At 43.5% G+C, this 18,778-nt stretch overlaps 1 protein-coding gene and 1 long non-coding RNA gene across 4 annotated transcripts in view; one reads left to right on the top strand and one right to left on the bottom strand.

Annotated features, from left to right (window-relative positions):
- TRIO (trio Rho guanine nucleotide exchange factor) overlaps positions 1-8,042 on the bottom strand; it is a 224,991-nt gene extending 216,949 nt beyond the window's left edge. For all 3 annotated transcript variants that reach the window (XM_013060766.1, XM_013060767.2, XM_045082027.1), the window contains exon 1: positions 7,904-8,042. In XM_013060766.1, coding sequence (XP_012916220.1) covers positions 7,904-8,027 — 124 coding nt within the window. In that variant the 5' untranslated portion in view covers positions 8,028-8,042. The remainder of the gene's footprint in view (positions 1-7,903) is intronic.
- LOC106006645 lies at positions 1,188-18,604 on the top strand. Its single transcript, XR_006607331.1, has 3 exons — positions 1,188-1,324; positions 13,746-14,075; positions 18,389-18,604. It is a non-coding gene; the product is annotated as an uncharacterized LOC106006645 (long non-coding RNA).
- Positions 18,605-18,778: the final 174 nt, after the last annotated feature.

Genomic DNA, 18,778 nt, shown 5'->3' with positions numbered 1-18,778 from the left:
CTCTCACTTATGTCCTAAAGAAAAGCTTCCATAAACCCCAATTTGACTTTTAAGAGGAAGAAAAAAAAATTCACCTTGTTTTTTTTCCTTTTCACAGAACAGAGCTCCAGAAAACTCACTACAATAGTTTTAAAACGTCATCAAAAATCACTTATGAAGTAAAAACTGCATATTCTTTTTTTAAATAATTTAATGACTGGCCTTCACTTGCTAACCTCCCTGCATCAGGGCTCATCTTCCGACCTGTGCTGTGTCACCATCAGTGACAGGCAGGTGCCCAATCTCCATCTGCTGACCCTCCCAGGGAGGTTTATTTTTATTTTTTTTTTTAAGATTTTATTTATTTATTTGACAGACAGAGATCACAAGTAGGCAGAGAGGCAGACAGAGAGAGAGGGGGAAAGCAGGCTCCCTGCCAAGCAGAGAGCCCGATGGGGGCTCGATCCCAGGACCCTGGGACCATGACCTGAGCCGAAGGCAGAGGCCTTAACCCACTGAGCCAACCAGGCGCCCCCCCAGGGAGGTTTAAAAAAGAAAAACCTAAGACCTGAAGAGACACAGTATTAGTTCAAAGCATCCTGGTCTCTGAACCTTGAGGAGCCTGAAGTCAACGCCACAGATGCATTCGCCAAGCTTGAACACAGTGCCAACGTCACAAACGGGAAGGCACAGAAATGAATGCTGCCCGGGCTGTGAAGCTAAAGAGTGACCGCCTGAAAGTTCTCGTTCCGGAGCTAGTAACAGGAGTGAGGCTGCAGCTCATGGAAGCTTCGTCTGCCGGATACACTCGAACGGATGTGATGTCCACCTGCAGCCCCAGGGCGAGGCAGGTGGGACACACGGCAGTCGCGCGGCACGGACGGGAAACCCAGCGCCTGGGTTTCCGCCTTGAAAAGGGCAAGAAATCCGTGTCCTGCACCTACCAACGTCCAGTACATCTGAGAGCGGCACAGCCTCTGGGCTGCTCCATGCCTGTCATCAAATCTAGCAGCTCGTCAAGGGTTAGCTGCCTGTCCAAGTGCTGTTTTAGTTAAACCAAACCAAACAGAAAGTGTGGTTTTTGTTCATGACACTGTTTATTTTCAACTCTTGCAATTCTCCCCATACCCCATTATATCCCTGCAAGGCACCTCTCCCCTTCTAGTACATCATCTGATTGACGCAGTCTTTTCCTTTGTCTGTGAAGTTCTACGGAGGCAGGCTTGTCTGCTCATTCACGGACGTCAGTACACACCTGTGAGGCCTCGGAAGAGACCGGAACAAAGAGTGTACTCGATACAGACCAGCTGAATGAATGGATTCCTCATCTGTACGCCACACAAAGGTAATTCGAAATACCTATCATTGGGATCAGGAAGTTAAAAACAGACGTGCCTGATGAACTTTCCTATAGAAACACAGAGGTAGGGACGCCCAGCAGGGGCACGGGCTGGAGGTGGGGGGGGCAGGGTGGGAGCGGTGGGCTAAGCGTCTGACTCTTGATTTCGGCTCAGGCCATGATCTCGGCTCAGGTCGTGATCTCGGCTCAGGTCGTGATCTCGGAGTCCTGGGATCCAGCCCGGCATCAGGCTCTGTGCTCAGCATCAACTCGTCTGCTTGACGTTCTCTCCCCTTCGCCCTCTGCCCCTCCCACCTGTGTTCTCTCTCTCTCCTCCCCTCAAATGTTTTACACACACACACACACACACACACACACATACTGGAGGTTCTTGTCAACATGAGAAAGAAAGCGGAGAAAGTCCTGCATTATGGTTGCAGCCATCTGCGTGACCCTTCCTCAAACCCAGTGATGCTAATTTTCGTCTTCTGAAAGGGGAAAGCCCAGGGCACTTGGGCTCTGGAGCAGCACAGTGCAGAATGACCCCAGAAGCAGCTAGCTTCAGAGCTGCCCCTTTTTCTTTAAATCAATTAAAAATTCAGCTTTCATCCTTCTCTTCAAAGGCAGGCATACCTGCTTTGAGGAGTATGAGGTCGATCTCAGTGAACCAACTGTATTTGTCTTGTATGGCCCTTGTTTGAATTTCTTGATTACAATACAGTCTGGAAAATGATTCTTTATGCTCCCGCCCCTGCCCAAAGAACAGTCTAACTCACTGATCATGAAAAGCAGAGCTTTATAAAGGAAGCTCTGAAAAGGCACGGTTTGTGAAGGAGAAATTATGGCTGCCACTATTAAGGCTGCTGTCAACTAAGAAAACTCTGTTACAAAGGTGAACACCAGGCCACTGCTCTAGGAGGGACCAAGGAGCAGCTCCACAGCCCCGTACCCTCCCACGCCCGCCTCCTGCAGCCCCGTCCTGAGAACTAGCATTTGGAAGGAAGACTCTCAGGGTACTCTTGATGGGGCGCTTGGAGAGCCTCTGGCAATTTCCGATCTTGGTCTGTCGCTGTCGCCTCAGACAGTGCCAGGGACTAACAAGAATCTCCTAGACAGGTGCGCGGCGCCCCTTCTCTTTCCAGAAAATGAAGAACTCAGCAAAACTGGAACAAGAGGAACTATGGTCAAAAGCCCCAGTACTAACAGCAAACCTCTGGGCAATCAAAACCTACACTCCCGTCAACACCCACACTCGCAAAGGTGAATGATCTTCACCTGGCCCCGCCCCAAAAATTCCTTCTGAAAAAGCAACCCAAATGTCTATCAATAGGCAGCCAACTGAACCAATACGCTATATACCCACAATCCAGTTCAAACAACTGTAAAAGCAATGTGGCATCTCTGTATGTACTAATACTCTGTTCTCCAGAAAACTGTTAAAATGAAACCGTAAGCAGAGAAAATGGTCCATAAATATATGACTGTTTATCTCGGGGGAGGGAGGAGAGAGCTCCTGTTTTACAAGAAAAAAAAACTACAGAAAACAAAAACAAAAAAGGTTTCCTTTGATGGAGGAAAGGCATGGGGTCGATGAGGCAGGGTAAAAAAAACTGCATTTCTTTGTACTTTTTTTTTTTTTTTTTTTTTTAAGTTTTTAATCCTGGAATGATGTACACATTTTACTTAACACTGATGCAAGATTAGGTGGTTGTTTTTTTAAGCTTTAAAACTATAAAAACAAAATGAAACATATGATCTGGAGTTTCAAGTTGGCAGGAACTTGACCCACACAGAGAGGAGCTATTCTATGTGATTTTAAAGAACGGTAACAGGACCATATGTTCCTAGGGGCATATACCCTTAGGACAACAGAAATATTAGATGACATCTGGTAGTCACTGCGTGGCAATAAAATCAGTATTACAATGTGAATAAGCAATTACGTGGAGGAGGGTAGGAATGCGGATTTTTGGTATAAGGAAAAAGAGATACAAATATAAAGTCAAAGAAAAATACCTGTAAATCTAAATCTGAATTAGAAACTTTAGTTATGAAGTCATGACATCCTACTTAATAAAAGTCATCTATACACGTGTTTCCTAGATGTGTCCACTGAAGAGCGCAGAAACAGTGGCCCAGCCAGGAACAGAGAGCTCCCCTAGCATCTTGCGCCTTTCTCCCACGCAAAAGAGCCAGCACACTTTGGAGAGATGGCTGTCTCCTGATGCGGAACAGGGACAGACGAGCTGGGCCGGAAACATCCTGTCTCATCAGCAAAAAGAGAACCTGTAGGGCTGCACTGCATGGATTCAGGAGCCAATCTGAAGACACTCCCATTGGATCAAAGAGAGAAAATTTTAACTTCATAAGAGATATTTAAAAATTGGCAATCAATTGAAACACATCAAACATTAAAAAGAAAAAGGTTCTTTTTTTTTTAATCAGTCTGAAATAATTATTGGACCAAAAACTGGTAAAGGACAAGAATCAATCATTTAACCTTCTTCTCTTTTTCTTTTTTTAAAGATTTTATTTATTTATTTGACAGAGAGAGGTCACAAGTAGGCAGAGGCAGGCAGAGAGGAAGGGAAGCAGGTTCCCTGCTGAGCAGAGAGACCGATGTGGGGCTCAATCCCAGGACCTGGAGATCATGACCTGAGCCAAAGGCAGCAGCCCAACCCACTGAGCCACCCAGGCGCCCCTTAACCTTCTTTTCTTGCATTAACTGTATTCTCAGGATAACGACAAAACTGATGATGGGACCTTTTTTTATTAAGTTATTTTTTTTTTTTTAATTTGACAGACAGAGATCTCAAGTAGGCAGAGAAGCAGGCAGAGAGAGAGAGGAGGAAGCAGGCTCCCCGCTGAGCAGAGAGCCCAATGTGGGGCTCAATCCAGGACCCTGCGATCATGACCTGAGCCAAAGGCAGAGGCTTTAACAACTCACTGAGCCACCCAGGCGCCCCAATGGGACATTTCTTTTTATAAAATATTTAAGTTGATGAAGAAGAAAGGAAATAATCAGAATGTCACTATTCTACAACTGTGAGAAAATACTAGTTCTAAACCATGATTGTCAATGAATGCCTGACATTATAAAAAAGAAACAGCGAGACTTCCCCAGTAAAACTCCCAGTAGGACTATCTGCCACCACCCACTAAGGATTTTTGCCTTCTTCCTACAAAATCTAAGCAAGGTCTGATCAAGCCTCAAGACCCAGCTTCCAGTTTATAGGAAACAACAGGGGAAGGAGAATATATTAGATGGCCACCCATGAGTGCAACGAGCAAAAGCTAAAATGTAGGGAAATCTACAGGAAAACAGTTCCTCACCTAATAATTAACATAAGGGGATAAGACAAAAAGAAGGAGAAGGAGTAAGAACCTACAGATTCAGAAACAGAGTGATCAACCAACTGCCATGTATATCCTGTGAAACAAATTATGACACAAACAGGAAAATTTGAATTGGGCTTTTTTTGTTTGTATTAAAAAATTACTACTCATTTTTTAGGTCTCTTAATGGTATTGAGGTTTTTTCCTAAAGCTTTTACAGGCATACAAATGACAAGATTATTGAAGTGAACCATGGTTCCTAGAAATTCATTACACTATATTCTCTCTCCTTTTGGATGCTGAAATGTTTTTTGATTAAAAAGTTAAGGGGGGAAAAAAGCATTCTTAATTCTGATGGTAGTCTGTGAGTTCTTTTGGCGCCCAAACCCTAGCCCCTAGTGGCACAAGGCTGACATTTTATATATATACATATATATGTATATATAGTTATATATATAGATGATATCCACACTACAATATATATAACACATCAACATATATATTAAATAAAATGTTAAATATAAACTATCAAACACTTCTTTTACTGCCCCTACTTCTGACCTGAAGCATGAAGTCAGGTTTTACCTGTAGGACTTTGCAGGAGTTAGGAAGGACTTTGCTGTCTTACCTATATGCGGTGAGGACTGCTTTCTACAGTACCTGGAGATGAGACTGAGAATCAAAAATATTCAAGTTCAAAGAATCCCCACTGGGTTTTTAAGAGCTTTTGACCGAATAAGTATCTCAAGGAATCGCTGATCTCTTGGCCTGCTTTTTCAAAGCCCTAGTTATTCCACTTAGATTTACTAAAAGCTACTCATACAGATAGCTTTTACAAACATACCACAATAAATATCCCCTAATATTAAAAAAAAAAAAATGGGGTGAGAGGAGAAAAATAGATTAGCAGTTGCCCGAGCCAGGTGGTAGAGGAAATGGCCCTGGGCATGGTGCTCTTTTGAAGGTAATCAAAGTGTTCTGGGATTAGACCATGGGGATAGTTTCACAACCTTGTGAATACCCTAAAAATCCACTGAAGCATACATGTTTAAAGGGTAGATTTTATGGTTGTGAATTATATCTCAAAAAAACAGATTTTAGAAATCAGGATCAGAGGTATACATTTTTCAAAGATTTATTGCTTCACTGTAAACCTTTCACACACACAAAGAAATCACTATGCAAGTAACGAATTTGTTTTTAATTTAGTGGGTTTTTTCCTTTTCCCTTCCTAAACGAAATAACAGCAAGCCTAAAAAAATCAACAAATGACATCGGCTAACATAATGTGCCAATTCTGATCATAAAGTAGGAAATACTATTAAAATGCAGTGGCAGCTACCAACTTCACTTAACCAACACAACTGGCAAAAGTCCCACCATCTCTAATACTGAAAAAATGGTTCCAGATTAGTCTGCTGCTGGGCACAACTTCCCTCCCCACTACAGAGATCCAACTTTAATTAACCCTGCGGAATTCAAGGCTTGAGTAAAGAGTCCTGACAAACTCTGAAAGACTGGTGATTTTATTTCTTCGAATAGTTAAAAGGTAAACAGTTTTAATTCTGATAGTGACTTGGACAAAAATGACATCAAATGAGGCATTCTGTATTAAATGCCCAAGAGAAAATGAGTACAAATAAAAATCATCAACCTTAACCTTCCCCTGCTCTGGACATGCCCGTCTCTGGATGCTTAACCAAAGAAGCAAGTGCTCTCACCACAGATGCAGACTTTAGACATTTAAAAAAAACTGCAGAACATCTGGAATTGGCTCTAGGCCCTCCTATGGATGCCTCTATCATTTATAAACAGAGTCTTTTCACTATTATAACTTTAAAATCCACCTGCAAACTACAAAATCAGGAGTTGACAAAGTGCGGCATGAGTCTGCCTCATGCAGTCTGTTACAAAGTGATTAGGAATGCGCAAAGCCTACTTTCAAAACTCCGTGTGTAACAGAAGCCAGGAGGGGCATTTTCTGCAGCATGTATTCCCAACTACCAAAAGCAACCTCTTCTTTCCATGAACTTCTATTAACAGTCCAAATGCATTCTGAATTAGACTCACTTGAGCCAAATCATCAAACAGTTTAGGAGGGACGCCAGGAAACACCACTGGCCGTCAAGTTGAGATTAGCAGCAGCACCACGGGGAGCGCTGTCCTAAATACAGCCCCGTTCCACAGCCAAGGGGACACACCCAACATATAAAAGCAGCTGGTAGTGTTATACGTTTAAAATAAAATGTGTTCAAAAGGAGACATCAGATCAGTATATTACGCCTGTTTGAGAAAGATAAAAAATTATCGGGGAAACATATCCGGGAAGACTGTCTGAAAGTATGTGACAATCCACACATTCACTTCCTGCTATAACAGAGCAGAAAACTCTGCAGACCTTTGTTTTGTAACAAGTGAACTGGGGCTAAAAAGGTAAGACACTCAATGGCTCTTCTGTTCATCTAGGAGAGAGCCCTCAAAGAAACAGCCCCAAAAAGCCAAAGGTGGACCCTCTAGTGCCCCAAAGCCCGAGAGACTGGCTGAGACTGTCCTCACCCCAAAGGGCCAGGCTATACAGGGAAGCGGAGGAACCAGTTGGCAGAGATCACGAGGACTTTCACAGTCCGTAACACGGGTTCTAGGAACTCCAGGGTGAGGGGACAAGAAACCAAAGCAAGGAATTCGGGACATACCCACTAAGGCCATGTTCCCATCTCTTCCAGGAAGATGACAGACTTTTACTTTTTTAAAAAAAAGATATTTATTTATCTGACAGAGAGAGAGCACAGGCAGGAGGAGCAGCAGGCAGAGGGAAAGGGAGAAGCAGATTCTGCCCCCCCCCACCACTGAGCAGGGGCTCGATCTCAGGACCCTGAGATCATGGCCTAAGCCAAAGGCAGACACTTAACAGACTGAGCCACCCAGGTGCCCAGATGAGGGACTTTTAAACTTTTGAACAATCAGTTGGTTTACTTAATTGAGGAAAAACATCAAATGTCTGTTAAGTGACAGGCACAAACATATCTTACTCCCCAGTGCCATCTGACTTATACTGTGCCTACCCACTAGGAGAAAATACTTTGGGCACTGCTTTCTCAGGAAAATGCTTTAAGAATAAAGCAGTCAAAGTTCTACTGAAACACAGTGTTTTTATGTGTGTGGCAGGTGAGTTAGTATGGTATTTCAGATTCTTGGCACTGTATCAGAAGCAGAAGAAACAGTAAGCAGATTAGAAAGTTCCAACTTTACCTGAAAGGTACGCAACTTTTTCCTTTAAAATTGGCAAAACATCCATAGCTTTCATTTCATCATTTTTTCGAAACCCTGAAATACATAAGGAGAAATTCGAGTTACTAGGTTGCTTGAATGACATTTAAACTTCTTATCCCATCTATCCAGTGCCAACACAGCAGCTTACTCACACCCATTAAATCAGCTTTAGAAATAGCATTTCAAAGCATCTGAATTCTATAAAGGAAAAAATTACCACAGAATTATTTTCTATTTTAATGTCAAACAGGGATTTGCACACAGACCCAAAGGCTCCGGTACCAAGCAGGCTCCAGGCCACTTGTAGCAATAAAGATCTGGTCCCCAAAAACACAAGATATGAAACCAGTCCAGAGCGTTTCAAAATTCTTCGTCTGGATCCTGTAGATGAATGCATAAAAAGCAGCAGTATCATGTTTTAAACACTGATGCCTCTAGGGGGCACTCAAAGCCGCCTCCAACTCGGCATCCTCCTCCTCCTCCCAGAGTCCAGAGTGGTTAAAAATAAACGGTGGCAGTGAGGAGAGCAGGGATTATAAATAGCCGGGGACTGACCACAGCTCCCTTTAGGCTCTATCCTTCCAGGCTTTCTGGGTCATGTCCCCCTGGAGGAATGTCACTGGCTACTGGGGTAAGATGGCCCAGTGCCACCTGCTTCGGAAGGCAGCTGAGACCCTCTTCTCACTGTGAAACTAACTCTCCGCACAACCAATATTGCCAAAGGCAAGTGGAGAGATAGATCATGGAAGAGAAGCACGAAGTAAGCAATTGAGGCCAAGCCAACATCCAAGATAAGGAATTCTCAAAGCCCGAACGTGTCTGGCTTGGCTCACCAGGGCAAAGGCCCACATGAGAGTCTGGGGTCAAAAATGTTCATGCTCCTAATAATGCCTCGGAGGTCTCAAACAGGAAATCTAGGTTCAGGATGCTGGCCATCCTCATCAAAACAAGAAAATATCATCACTGGCTGAGTAATCTCTAAGAAAAATAAAAGACCACTGCCCCATCACTATTTTCCTGTTTGTGCCAAAACAGTACAAGGAATGCTCCAGAACGGTAGCTTGGTAATAACACAATGCAAGGTGCAGACCTGGACTGGGAGAGCAGGGAAAGCTCTCTCTCAGTGACCTGGGGTCTTCCGTAACATGTCTGAGCAGCCCCTGGGGGACCAGGCCTGCCTGCCACAGAGGAAACCTATTAAAAAGTGAGCAGTCTCAAGGCTGCAGAGTGATGCAGAGCAGGGCAACGTGCTTGGGCAAAAGAGAATGGCACTGGGAGCGCTAGGTGGGGCTTTTAGCCTGAGGACAGGGCACAGGCTAAGCCTCATGGAGCTGCCAACACAAGAACCAGACACAGCTTGGGGCAACCTCAGCAGCTGAGGAGAATCGTGGAAAGGAGCGGGGGAGCCCCAAATTCTGTATATAATCTTGGCCCAAATCTCTGGCTCTCCCCTGAGCCTCGCTTGTAGGAGGCAAGCTCCAGGCTAAAGACAGAGTGTCTGACTGAGATTCGTGCTAGGGCCCACTGCAGGAGATGGGGTTCGTAGCTCAAGTCCCCCCAGATTAGCAGCCTGCCAGAGTAAGCAAACGACGACAAAATTAGCACTTTGAGGAAGGATGTAACAGAACCCACCCCCGCAATACAGCATTCAGATCAGCAAAGAATGACAAAATCAATCTCTCCTGTGTACCAAGAACCCAGTTTTCACGGTATTAGCCATGATACTGACCATCACCAGAGACGCTGCAGAAAGACAGCAGCAAACACATCCCGAGGAGGACCCCAAGGTCCAGAAGATACGGCGGCATGACCTCTCTGGTCATGTAAGGGCTCAACACAGAACCCACAGCTCTATATCATCGGGCCATTTTGCTTTCCAATATACCAAGCTTTGTGCTGGCAACACACCAAGCTTTTAAAAACAGTGGCTATTTATAAAAGGCCAAACAAGAGCCAAGAGTTCTGCAATTTCATCCTGAAGGTTCCTTCAAAGCTCTTGAATGGATGCAATCTAGTGTCAGCGGTCGCTGGTAATTCACCGGACGCATCCACAAGGACAGATTACATCTCAGTGCCCCCGGGGCGATCTAGAGGTGTCAGCAGGGCAACGCAAGGAGGAACTGGGCAGCGCAGCACGGCGGTCCTCGTGACGACAAGCTTATAAATATACCTACGGCGCAACATCCCACAAGCGGCCAGGGGTGCTGGGAACCTGGACCAAAGAGGAGGAAATCGAATGACAGAACAATAGGAAGGATTGAGCCTTGACTGTGGATCCCAAGCTCCAGGGATTTGAAAAGAGGATCCCCCTCCTGCTGCTACCAGTTAGGAAAACATTCGCTTTTCCCCATCTGCACATGCTCTCTGTCCCCACAGACATCCTGGCCAAGACACGGCTAAGCCCTCCGAGAAGGACCGCCGTTGACCGCGGTCCTGGGCCCCAAACACAGAAATCGAGCCCCACTTGAGGGTCTCCCCTGTCTCACACAACCCTCAGCACGCAGAATGTCCCAAGCCCAGTGCCGGCCCCTCATAAGAGGACTACATGACTTACGTGGCAATCCCAAAGCGTTCTTAGCAATTCCAGCTGACTCTCTGAAAAAAGCCATTTATTACCACCCTTTACAGAGTGGGTGACGGAAGCTGCCCCAGGCCGCCCCACGGGATGCACAGCTCACGGACATGAAAACAAGGTGAAGTAAACACAAGCTCGCAGCAAAAATCTCAATTTCCTCTGACCCACCAGAAAACACAGACTCACTCCCATGTTTCAGTTTCCAAAACCTAGAGTTACTTGAGGCCTATCAGTTCCTGCATTTCTCCCCTCAATTAAGTAAGACTCACAGTCTTGTTAGAGGAGCAAAGGCACATAAATCCAGAGTTAAACCAGTGTTAGAGTATGTTACATTTCTATTGTGATATATATACATGTCCAAACATAGGGTAGAATATGAAGTCTTCAGTTTTACTAGTCTTTTTGTTGAATATATCACAGAAAAAGAGACGGGAATTTCATTAAAATCGTCAAAACTTTTAAGATAGAAAACTTTTAAAAGCAGAAGTATGAAACTAATCACAAAGAGACTGAGTTTGTGACTATTATGACAGTCACCAGCTATTATCTTTAATCTCATTTTCATTTAAAAAAATACATCCCATAAGCAAAAGGCTAAGTAAAGAAGCATGTACACATACCACAAAATTAATTAAACATATCACGTAACTTTTAATAAAAAGCAGGCAGAACTCAGCCATGAAATATCCTCAGATCTGGGACGCCTGGGTGGCTCAGTTGGTTAAGCGGCTGCCTTCAGCTCAGGTCATGATCCCAGCGTCCTGGGATCGAGTCCCGCATCGGGCTCCTTGCTCGGCAGGGAGCCTGCTTCTCCCTCTGCCTCTGCCTGACATTCTGTCTGCCTGTGCTTGCTCTCTCCCCCCCTCTCTCTCTCTGATAAATAAATAAAATCTTTAAAAAAAAAAAAAAAAAAAAGAAATATCCTCAGATCAAAAAGGCAGATTCAGTTCTATGCCCCGAAGAGCGATTTATTAAAGCAGATTGTGCAATTATTACAAAAAGAAAAAAAAAATCCAAATACATGGCTTCTGTGCTATTCCAGTGAGTCTAGATTATACAGCAGATAAGACAACTCCTACTGTGTTCCATCTTGTGTATTAAAGGAACTTGCCGTGGTGTCTAAACTTTTAGATCAAAAGGATACGCTCCAGGACTATCCTTATAAACACACAGCCCCTCCCCCACCCATGCTCCTGAGGAGAGAAAGGGATGGCAAATGCCACGTTGGGGCAATGATTCTGATGTCTCAGACTACATCTTTATGTCACAGACCACGAGCCAGCAGCAGTCTTACCTCTAAGTGCCACCAAGAGACTTTGAAAATGCACTAACAGGTGAAAGGTGGTGCCAGAGAAAGACTTTCCGTAAAATTCCACGAAAAGAAAAGCAGCTTAAAAATGATAAGGAGAGGTCAAAGTCAGAGGACATTTAGTTCTACCCATTTCTTAAATTAGATACTTTTTAAATTACACAGAGCCTAACTAGAGTACAGAAAGGCAGACTAGATTCTTGTTACAATTTAAAGTAAGTTTCGCTACCTTAGACAAAGAAGCCAACGTGAATTAAGTCAAACAGCTAGCTTCAGGAGATAGTGACCAGAGAGAGTGTAAGGATGTAGTCAGCCAAGGCTCCTTTGAAGGTGCAGAGGATGCTTCCCAGGGGAGCTCTAAAATACATGCAACGACCACTCTTTTGAGCCAAGTCTACAAGGAACCTGATTGGAATGTCTACATGATAACATCTGTCGTTACTCAAACATCTTGATATTAATATCTGTTGAATGATACTGAAAAGAAAGGAGTGTGGGTTAAAAATCAGATGTTACCCATTGTTAAAATAAACGTGAAGCCGGAGCTTAGTAATTATCTCTGTTCTTTCCAAAAAATAAAATTTGAATATTTAGAGGATTTAATATATTCATTTAAAAACATCCCAACTCAAAGGTTCACATATTATTTGCCAAAACTGATTCTGTTATCACCTTTTATTTATTTATATTTAAGAATTTTCTTTGAGAGAGGGAGAGACAGCATGAGGAGGGGCTGAGGGGCACAGAGCGAGAATCTCAGGCACAGCCCATGCTGAGCACGGAGCGCAACACGGCGCTCGATTCCATGACCCTGAGATCATGACTGGGGCTGAAACCAAGAGTCGGCCACTTAAGCAAATACGCCACCCAGGCACACCCTATTATCACCTTTTAAATTGCTATTTGGTTCAAAAGCATGTCAATCTGGGGGATACTTTACACCCCTGCTTCCGAATTGCTCATATTTCTTAAAATGACAAGCATTATGTTGCCCATCAAGAGGAGAGTTTTTCTCTCTCTTCCTCTAAATTGTCCTGCTAACCAGAGGATGGGTTTCCTTTCTTCCCTGCCATATACCACATGCCTAAGACAGGACCAGGCACAAGGCACTCAACAAACACAGGACAGTAGAATGGATGAATGAATGAATCAGTGAATGAATGAATGAATGAACATACTTCTCCAGTTTCTTGCCCCTGAGGCCCTACTCAAACACTCCAATGTTCCTTTAGCACTTTGTATTTTAGGTTTATGAAATATAAGCTCAGTGTTTTCAAACAGCCACTCCAATAGTATGTATTATATTTATAACAAGGAAATTAACCTCTGCCCTGAGAAGAAATATTCCACAAGTTAGCATTCAGCAATGGACAATCTTTTAGCTGAATCAATGGTCTGAAACTTCGGCTATCTAACACCCACCTGGTCAAATCAATTTCTCATTTTTTACCCTGAGACTCTGTGAGTAGGTACTGTATTGTTACTGCTAACAAATGCCTTTTGGACTGAGTCATTGCGGACCATAACGCTCATTCATTTGGTCTCTTTTCCATATCAGATTTTAAAAACAACAACAACAAACAAACAGAAAAGAAACAACCCCGAAGTTCTCTTACTTAAGGAGGGGGGGGAAGCACCAAGGAAATCGTTTTACAATGAGAAAAAGCTTTTGTACAGCACATTCAGATAGTATTTTTTATATAAAGGTCAAAAAAATTAAGGTGAAATAAGTCAGATGAGGTAAAAATGAATCAAATTTAAGCTTTTTAAACTAAGAAGTCATTTTTCTTAAAGGGTCATTTTTTTTTTAAATCCCTTATTTCTCCCAGGACTACTGGCAGTTATTAGTAATTTGAAATTTTATGTAATCGTCAAATTAAACTAGTCAATGGTTTGGGTTTTCTTTTCTCTCTCTCTCTTTTTTTTTTTTTTTTTAGGTAAAAACAGTCTTAGGAAAAACCACAGTTCTCTCTTGACCATTTGGGCTGAATGGGATGGACTGATGCCTTGTTCTGAACCGTCTGCCTCGCCTCCTGCCCTGGGATTTGTCTTTGAAAGACAATCCACAAGACAAACTGTGCCCTTCATCCATTTTCAAAGGCCTCATTTGCCTGTCAGCTGCCCTACTTCAGTACTCGATGGGAGGATCGAAAGTGGGAGTAACTGAAAACTCAAATTCTCCACCTTCAGAAACACGGGTTGTAGCAGTAATAACGTGTTAATAAATACAGCAGCATTCTGAAACCACAACAAAAGGGAACACTCCGGTAAGCTGGAGGGTTACTATTAGTACCAAGTCTTGGTGGTAATTACCCAATTTTACTCATTAGTTTATTTAGGGGAAACGAGCGCGCGCACAAGCGCCCTGAGCACAAAGAGCAGGATGATAAATCTCTGCATCAGAGGCGCCACACCGCGCCTGCGCCTGCGCAAGTGGGGGTGACGTCACCCTTTCCAGGCAGCCCGTCCGCAGTTGCGACTCCCTCACCTTTCTCTGCAGTGCCTGCAGGATGAGTCACAGATCACAGGGAGCGCTGGTGCGTGGCGTGCAGTGTTTGTGCTATCGAGGGCTTCAACTAGGCAAGCAGTCAGACTAGCGCTGTGCAGGAAGGAAGCGTTTTTAACTAGCCTGGATCCTCCATGAAAAACGGTCAGGGGGAAAGGAGGTTATAAATCAAATGACAAGTAATGCCATTTTTGTTAAGGCTCAAAAAAATCAAAATATAATGTAATGTTCATATTTTTATGTAAATCTACAACCACAATCCACACATATATAATGTTTATAAAATGCATACGAAGCACATTAAATACTTATATCAAGCCTATAGGCATGCTCACAGACCACCACACGGGAATACAGATGGGGTTTCATAGAGCAGTATTACAATTTTCACTTAAACCTTCATGGTTGTAGTAATTGTCAGACTGCATAATATATTACTTCACATAAATTTAGAAGCAATAATCTGTTTCTTTAAGGAAGTAAAAAGTAGTGTAAGTTTGATTGATCCAAGGAAGTTAAGGGCATTTCAACTTAAAATGGTGCTGGCTTTTTAATGTCTTGAGCACAAAACACAGAGGGCAAACCAAAACAACCAAAACACCATAACAAAAAATATTTTTGAACTATTACATATATTTTAATGTAAATGAAATGAGTTTTTAATGTTTGATGATTTAATTATATATTAGTTATGCATTAGAATTTAATTAAAAACCACAGCTAACAGACCAATGGAAGGGAATATCTTAATAGTCAAAAAAGTAGTAGTATCATAAAAGGGGATTCTACCTTCCTACAATCTCATAGACCTAAAAAGAACCATGTGCCCAGGTGTGCTGTTCACCTTTGTATCCCCAAGGACCAGCCAGGGAAACCTTATGCTGTTGTTTGCCAAATGCCAAAAGAAAGAACACATATATCTGTCTGTACCTCTAACAGTATCAAGAGATACCTCTAGGGAAAGCTCCCCCACTGTGCTCTGAGACTCTAGTCACCCATTCCAAGCCACATGTACACACACACACACACACACACCTGCTTATGGTTCTGTGCTACCTACTCCAAATAAGGCTTGCTTTACATCAAGAAACAGCCTCTCAGGAAAGCTAGTTAGAAATGTAGTTTCTATCAAATGAACCACAAAGATATAACTGATACAGTTTGGTCACTGTTAAATGATTTGATGTAGAATAAATCATCCAAGATTGACAGCTAAAAGAAATCATGTTTAATATCACTACAATAAACATTTCATATATGTTAGCACCCTTGCCCTCTATCAAAATAGAAGAGAAAAAAATTCTTATGTCTTCATATTTTTTAATGCAGACCAAAACCATTCTTGCAAAAGGCTTTGAAAAATAAAGCTATATTATAATTCTCCTTTTCCTTTACGTACAGATCTTTTTGATTATTATAAAGAATAAAGGTGTAATTACAGAGACGCAGTATAAATCAGTGATGTTGAAACTTTGTTCAGCATACAATGACTTGCCATTCTGGCCGGACGGGGAGGAACTTGTACATGAACTACTAGAGCACCCGTGTTACACTCAGTCTGTTTGAGAAAGCAACACCTGAGTGTTCAGACTTGGAGATGACTATGGTGGGTCTTGATGGCCAAGCAGAAAACACCCACCACTGGCATCAAGAGGGATCAAGAAAATGGGGGCAACCTGCATGCCTATGACACAGCCGTCTCTGCCTGTAGCCATCATGGGCCCCGCAAACCTGCTCCCCATCATATGGGTCCCAGCACAGTACCTGGCCCCACAAACCACCTACCCAACAGAAAGACAAGAAACCCAGGCTTCCCCCCGACTCCCATCCTCTCATGCACTCCTGTGGGCTCCACACATCACGGGAGTAGCGCGGCTCCCCACCCCACTGGCTGGCATCTACCTCTCCATGTAGATCACCCCAGCAGTCTCCTTAAGGAGCTGCAGGACTGCCTCTGACCCATCCTGCCACTCTCCGCAACCCACACCTCATCATTTTACTCCCCTAACATTTGCCATTGGCTCCTCAGAGCCCTCAAATAAAACTGAAACTCCCTGACATGGTACAAAGTCCATGATCCGATCGCGCTGACCTGCACCCCCCTGAGCCCCCATTCACTACCCCTTCCCTCATCCGCTCCCACAGGTTCCACAGGCCTCTGCTCCCTCCCCCACTGCCTCAAGCATCCCCTCCCCTGCCCACACACAGGCCCACACATTCTTCACCTTCCTGAAGGCTCCAAGCAGACCCACTCCTTGGCCAGAGTCTTGCTGGATCTGACCCCCGACCTGGCGTGGTAATTATCTAAGCAACACCTGGGGGGGGGGCGCCCCATCCCCTATCAGAAGGCAGGCTTGTGCCTCTCATCTCCCAGGGTAGTTTGGCTGCAGCAGAGCACACAGCACCCGGGAAGGGCCTCATACCTAGCGAGGCAACCCAGTGGTTCATAACGCTCCAAGCAGTCTGACATTCTAAGGGACAGTCTACAGCGCGGAGTTCCGAGCAAAGTACACAGAAAGTATCACAAAGTATACTCACAAAGTATCACAGAAAGCAACAAGGCCACACTCAGCCTGCTGCACACTCATTTTGAGGAGGCTAACGTGACTGTATTACTGCGTCTGCTATATTCAGTGACAAGTGCATAAAATCACATTTATATATTTGGGATTTTTAAAATGTAATTAAAAAGGTATTTTCTGCCCTGGCCACCAAAATTTTAATTCATTATAAAAAGCTTCTCTGGTGGGAAGACCGGGCTGTGATTTGTGAAAAGAGCATTCAGTGGCTTTTTGTTTTATGTCCCCAACAACCCAAAGAATGCAGGCCTTCAGGGAAGTGGTTTCGAAGTAGGAAACACAGGCCTGGAAGACCAGCCTCTTTGCAGCGGGTGGGGTCATGGTCATGTCTTCACCTGAGAACTCCAGGTTACCCCGAAGAGCCTTCACCATGAGGTTCTGTAAACACAAGAACAACAGGGAACCAGCAAGCCAAGTAAATGCCACTCAGCTCCAAACCACATACCTTTCTGTCTTGTTGTCTCCAGGCCCCCAGAACCAGCAGGCCAAGTTCAGCCTGAGGCGGCCTAACCGGATACTCACACGGCAATGTCTTTGCCACAATAAAGACAAGTTAAGCCTCTGTAAGTGTCATATATCACAAATAGTAACGATCCCAGAACACCTGCATTATGTCACTGACCTCCTTCCTTGTTAAGGACCACAAGTATGAAGGGAATAGAAAACACATCAAGCAACTAGGCAAAAGCAACACTAAATTATACACACATGTATACAAAATATCAAAATGTCTCCTAAAGTAGCCAGCAAAGTATTGTGTATCCAATTCTGCTTCAAAGCTCTTGAGTTAATTCATCTATCCTTATATTAAGGTATCACCCAAAGGAAATGCCAGAAACAATTTTTAACCCAAGGACTGAAAAGTTATTTCCAGTTAGATTTAATTTCAACAAAAACTCACTAGAAAGATATATCTTTAGTAACATCAAAGAATTTGGAAGAACTTTCCAGCAGTCAATCCTCTGATGAAGCTCAGAATTGTGTTTTCAACCCCTTGGCATTCACAGAGGACATACTTACACACAGAGCTCTCTTTTAAGCCCCAGAGACTTTCCCCCTAACTGATTTTAAGAAGTTTGTAATCTAAAACAAAATAAAACACACATTTAGACCAATGGAAAAAGCCTGATGGAGATGGACAAATGTCTTGCAAATCCATGTACTGTTATTTTTAAGCAAGATGTAGAGATTGCTGTGAGGAGACGATGCCACCTTTAAGTGTTGCTTTTGTCCCTGAAATTTCCTATCAATCATGGACACTAAGTCCATGACATAAAAAAGGGTGTTTGGGACCGTTCTGAAAGGGATAGAGACCCAGACCCCTGTTCTAGGGATTAGGGAGTGAATAATACAACTAACATGTTCAAAGATGACCATGGTGATGTTTCCATCATTATGGATCCGCATGACTCTGTTTACATGCAGCTGCTGTGCCTAAGTCATTCCGTTCCCCTACTCTGCTTTGACAACTTACTTTTCATCATTTTCTGAACAGATCACAAACAGGTCTAAAATACATTGTGATACATCTGATGCTTGAGAACACAAACCAGAACAAGCTACCTTCTGACCTTCAGATGGCTACTGACCAACAACGGACGAGAGCCTCGAACAGTATGAGCACCCTAGGAGAAGCAATTCTGTCGCCAGTATGTGAGGACGACTCAAAAAAACAAAACAACAATAAGAAACCTAGCGCTTTGTAACTTGTTTTCAGGTTAAATTTGTATACAAGCTAAAGTTTTAATTTTTCTTCCCAATCCTTCTATTTGTCATAACGAGATTTGCCTGCTGAGGACAGGTAACGGGAAGGGCCAGGCCCACTCTGGGCACAGACAATGTGACCTCTTTTACAATTAGACCATGGAGGGCAGCTCAGCCTTTA

Source organism: Mustela putorius, unplaced genomic scaffold (genome assembly GCF_011764305.1).
Source record: "Mustela putorius furo isolate JIRA1106 unplaced genomic scaffold, ASM1176430v1.1 tig00000589_pilon_pilon_pilon, whole genome shotgun sequence".
NCBI classification, from domain to species: domain Eukaryota; kingdom Metazoa; phylum Chordata; class Mammalia; order Carnivora; family Mustelidae; genus Mustela; species Mustela putorius.
The sequence above is the reverse complement of the archived record's forward strand: the minus strand, read 5'-3'. Positions and strand labels throughout refer to the sequence as shown.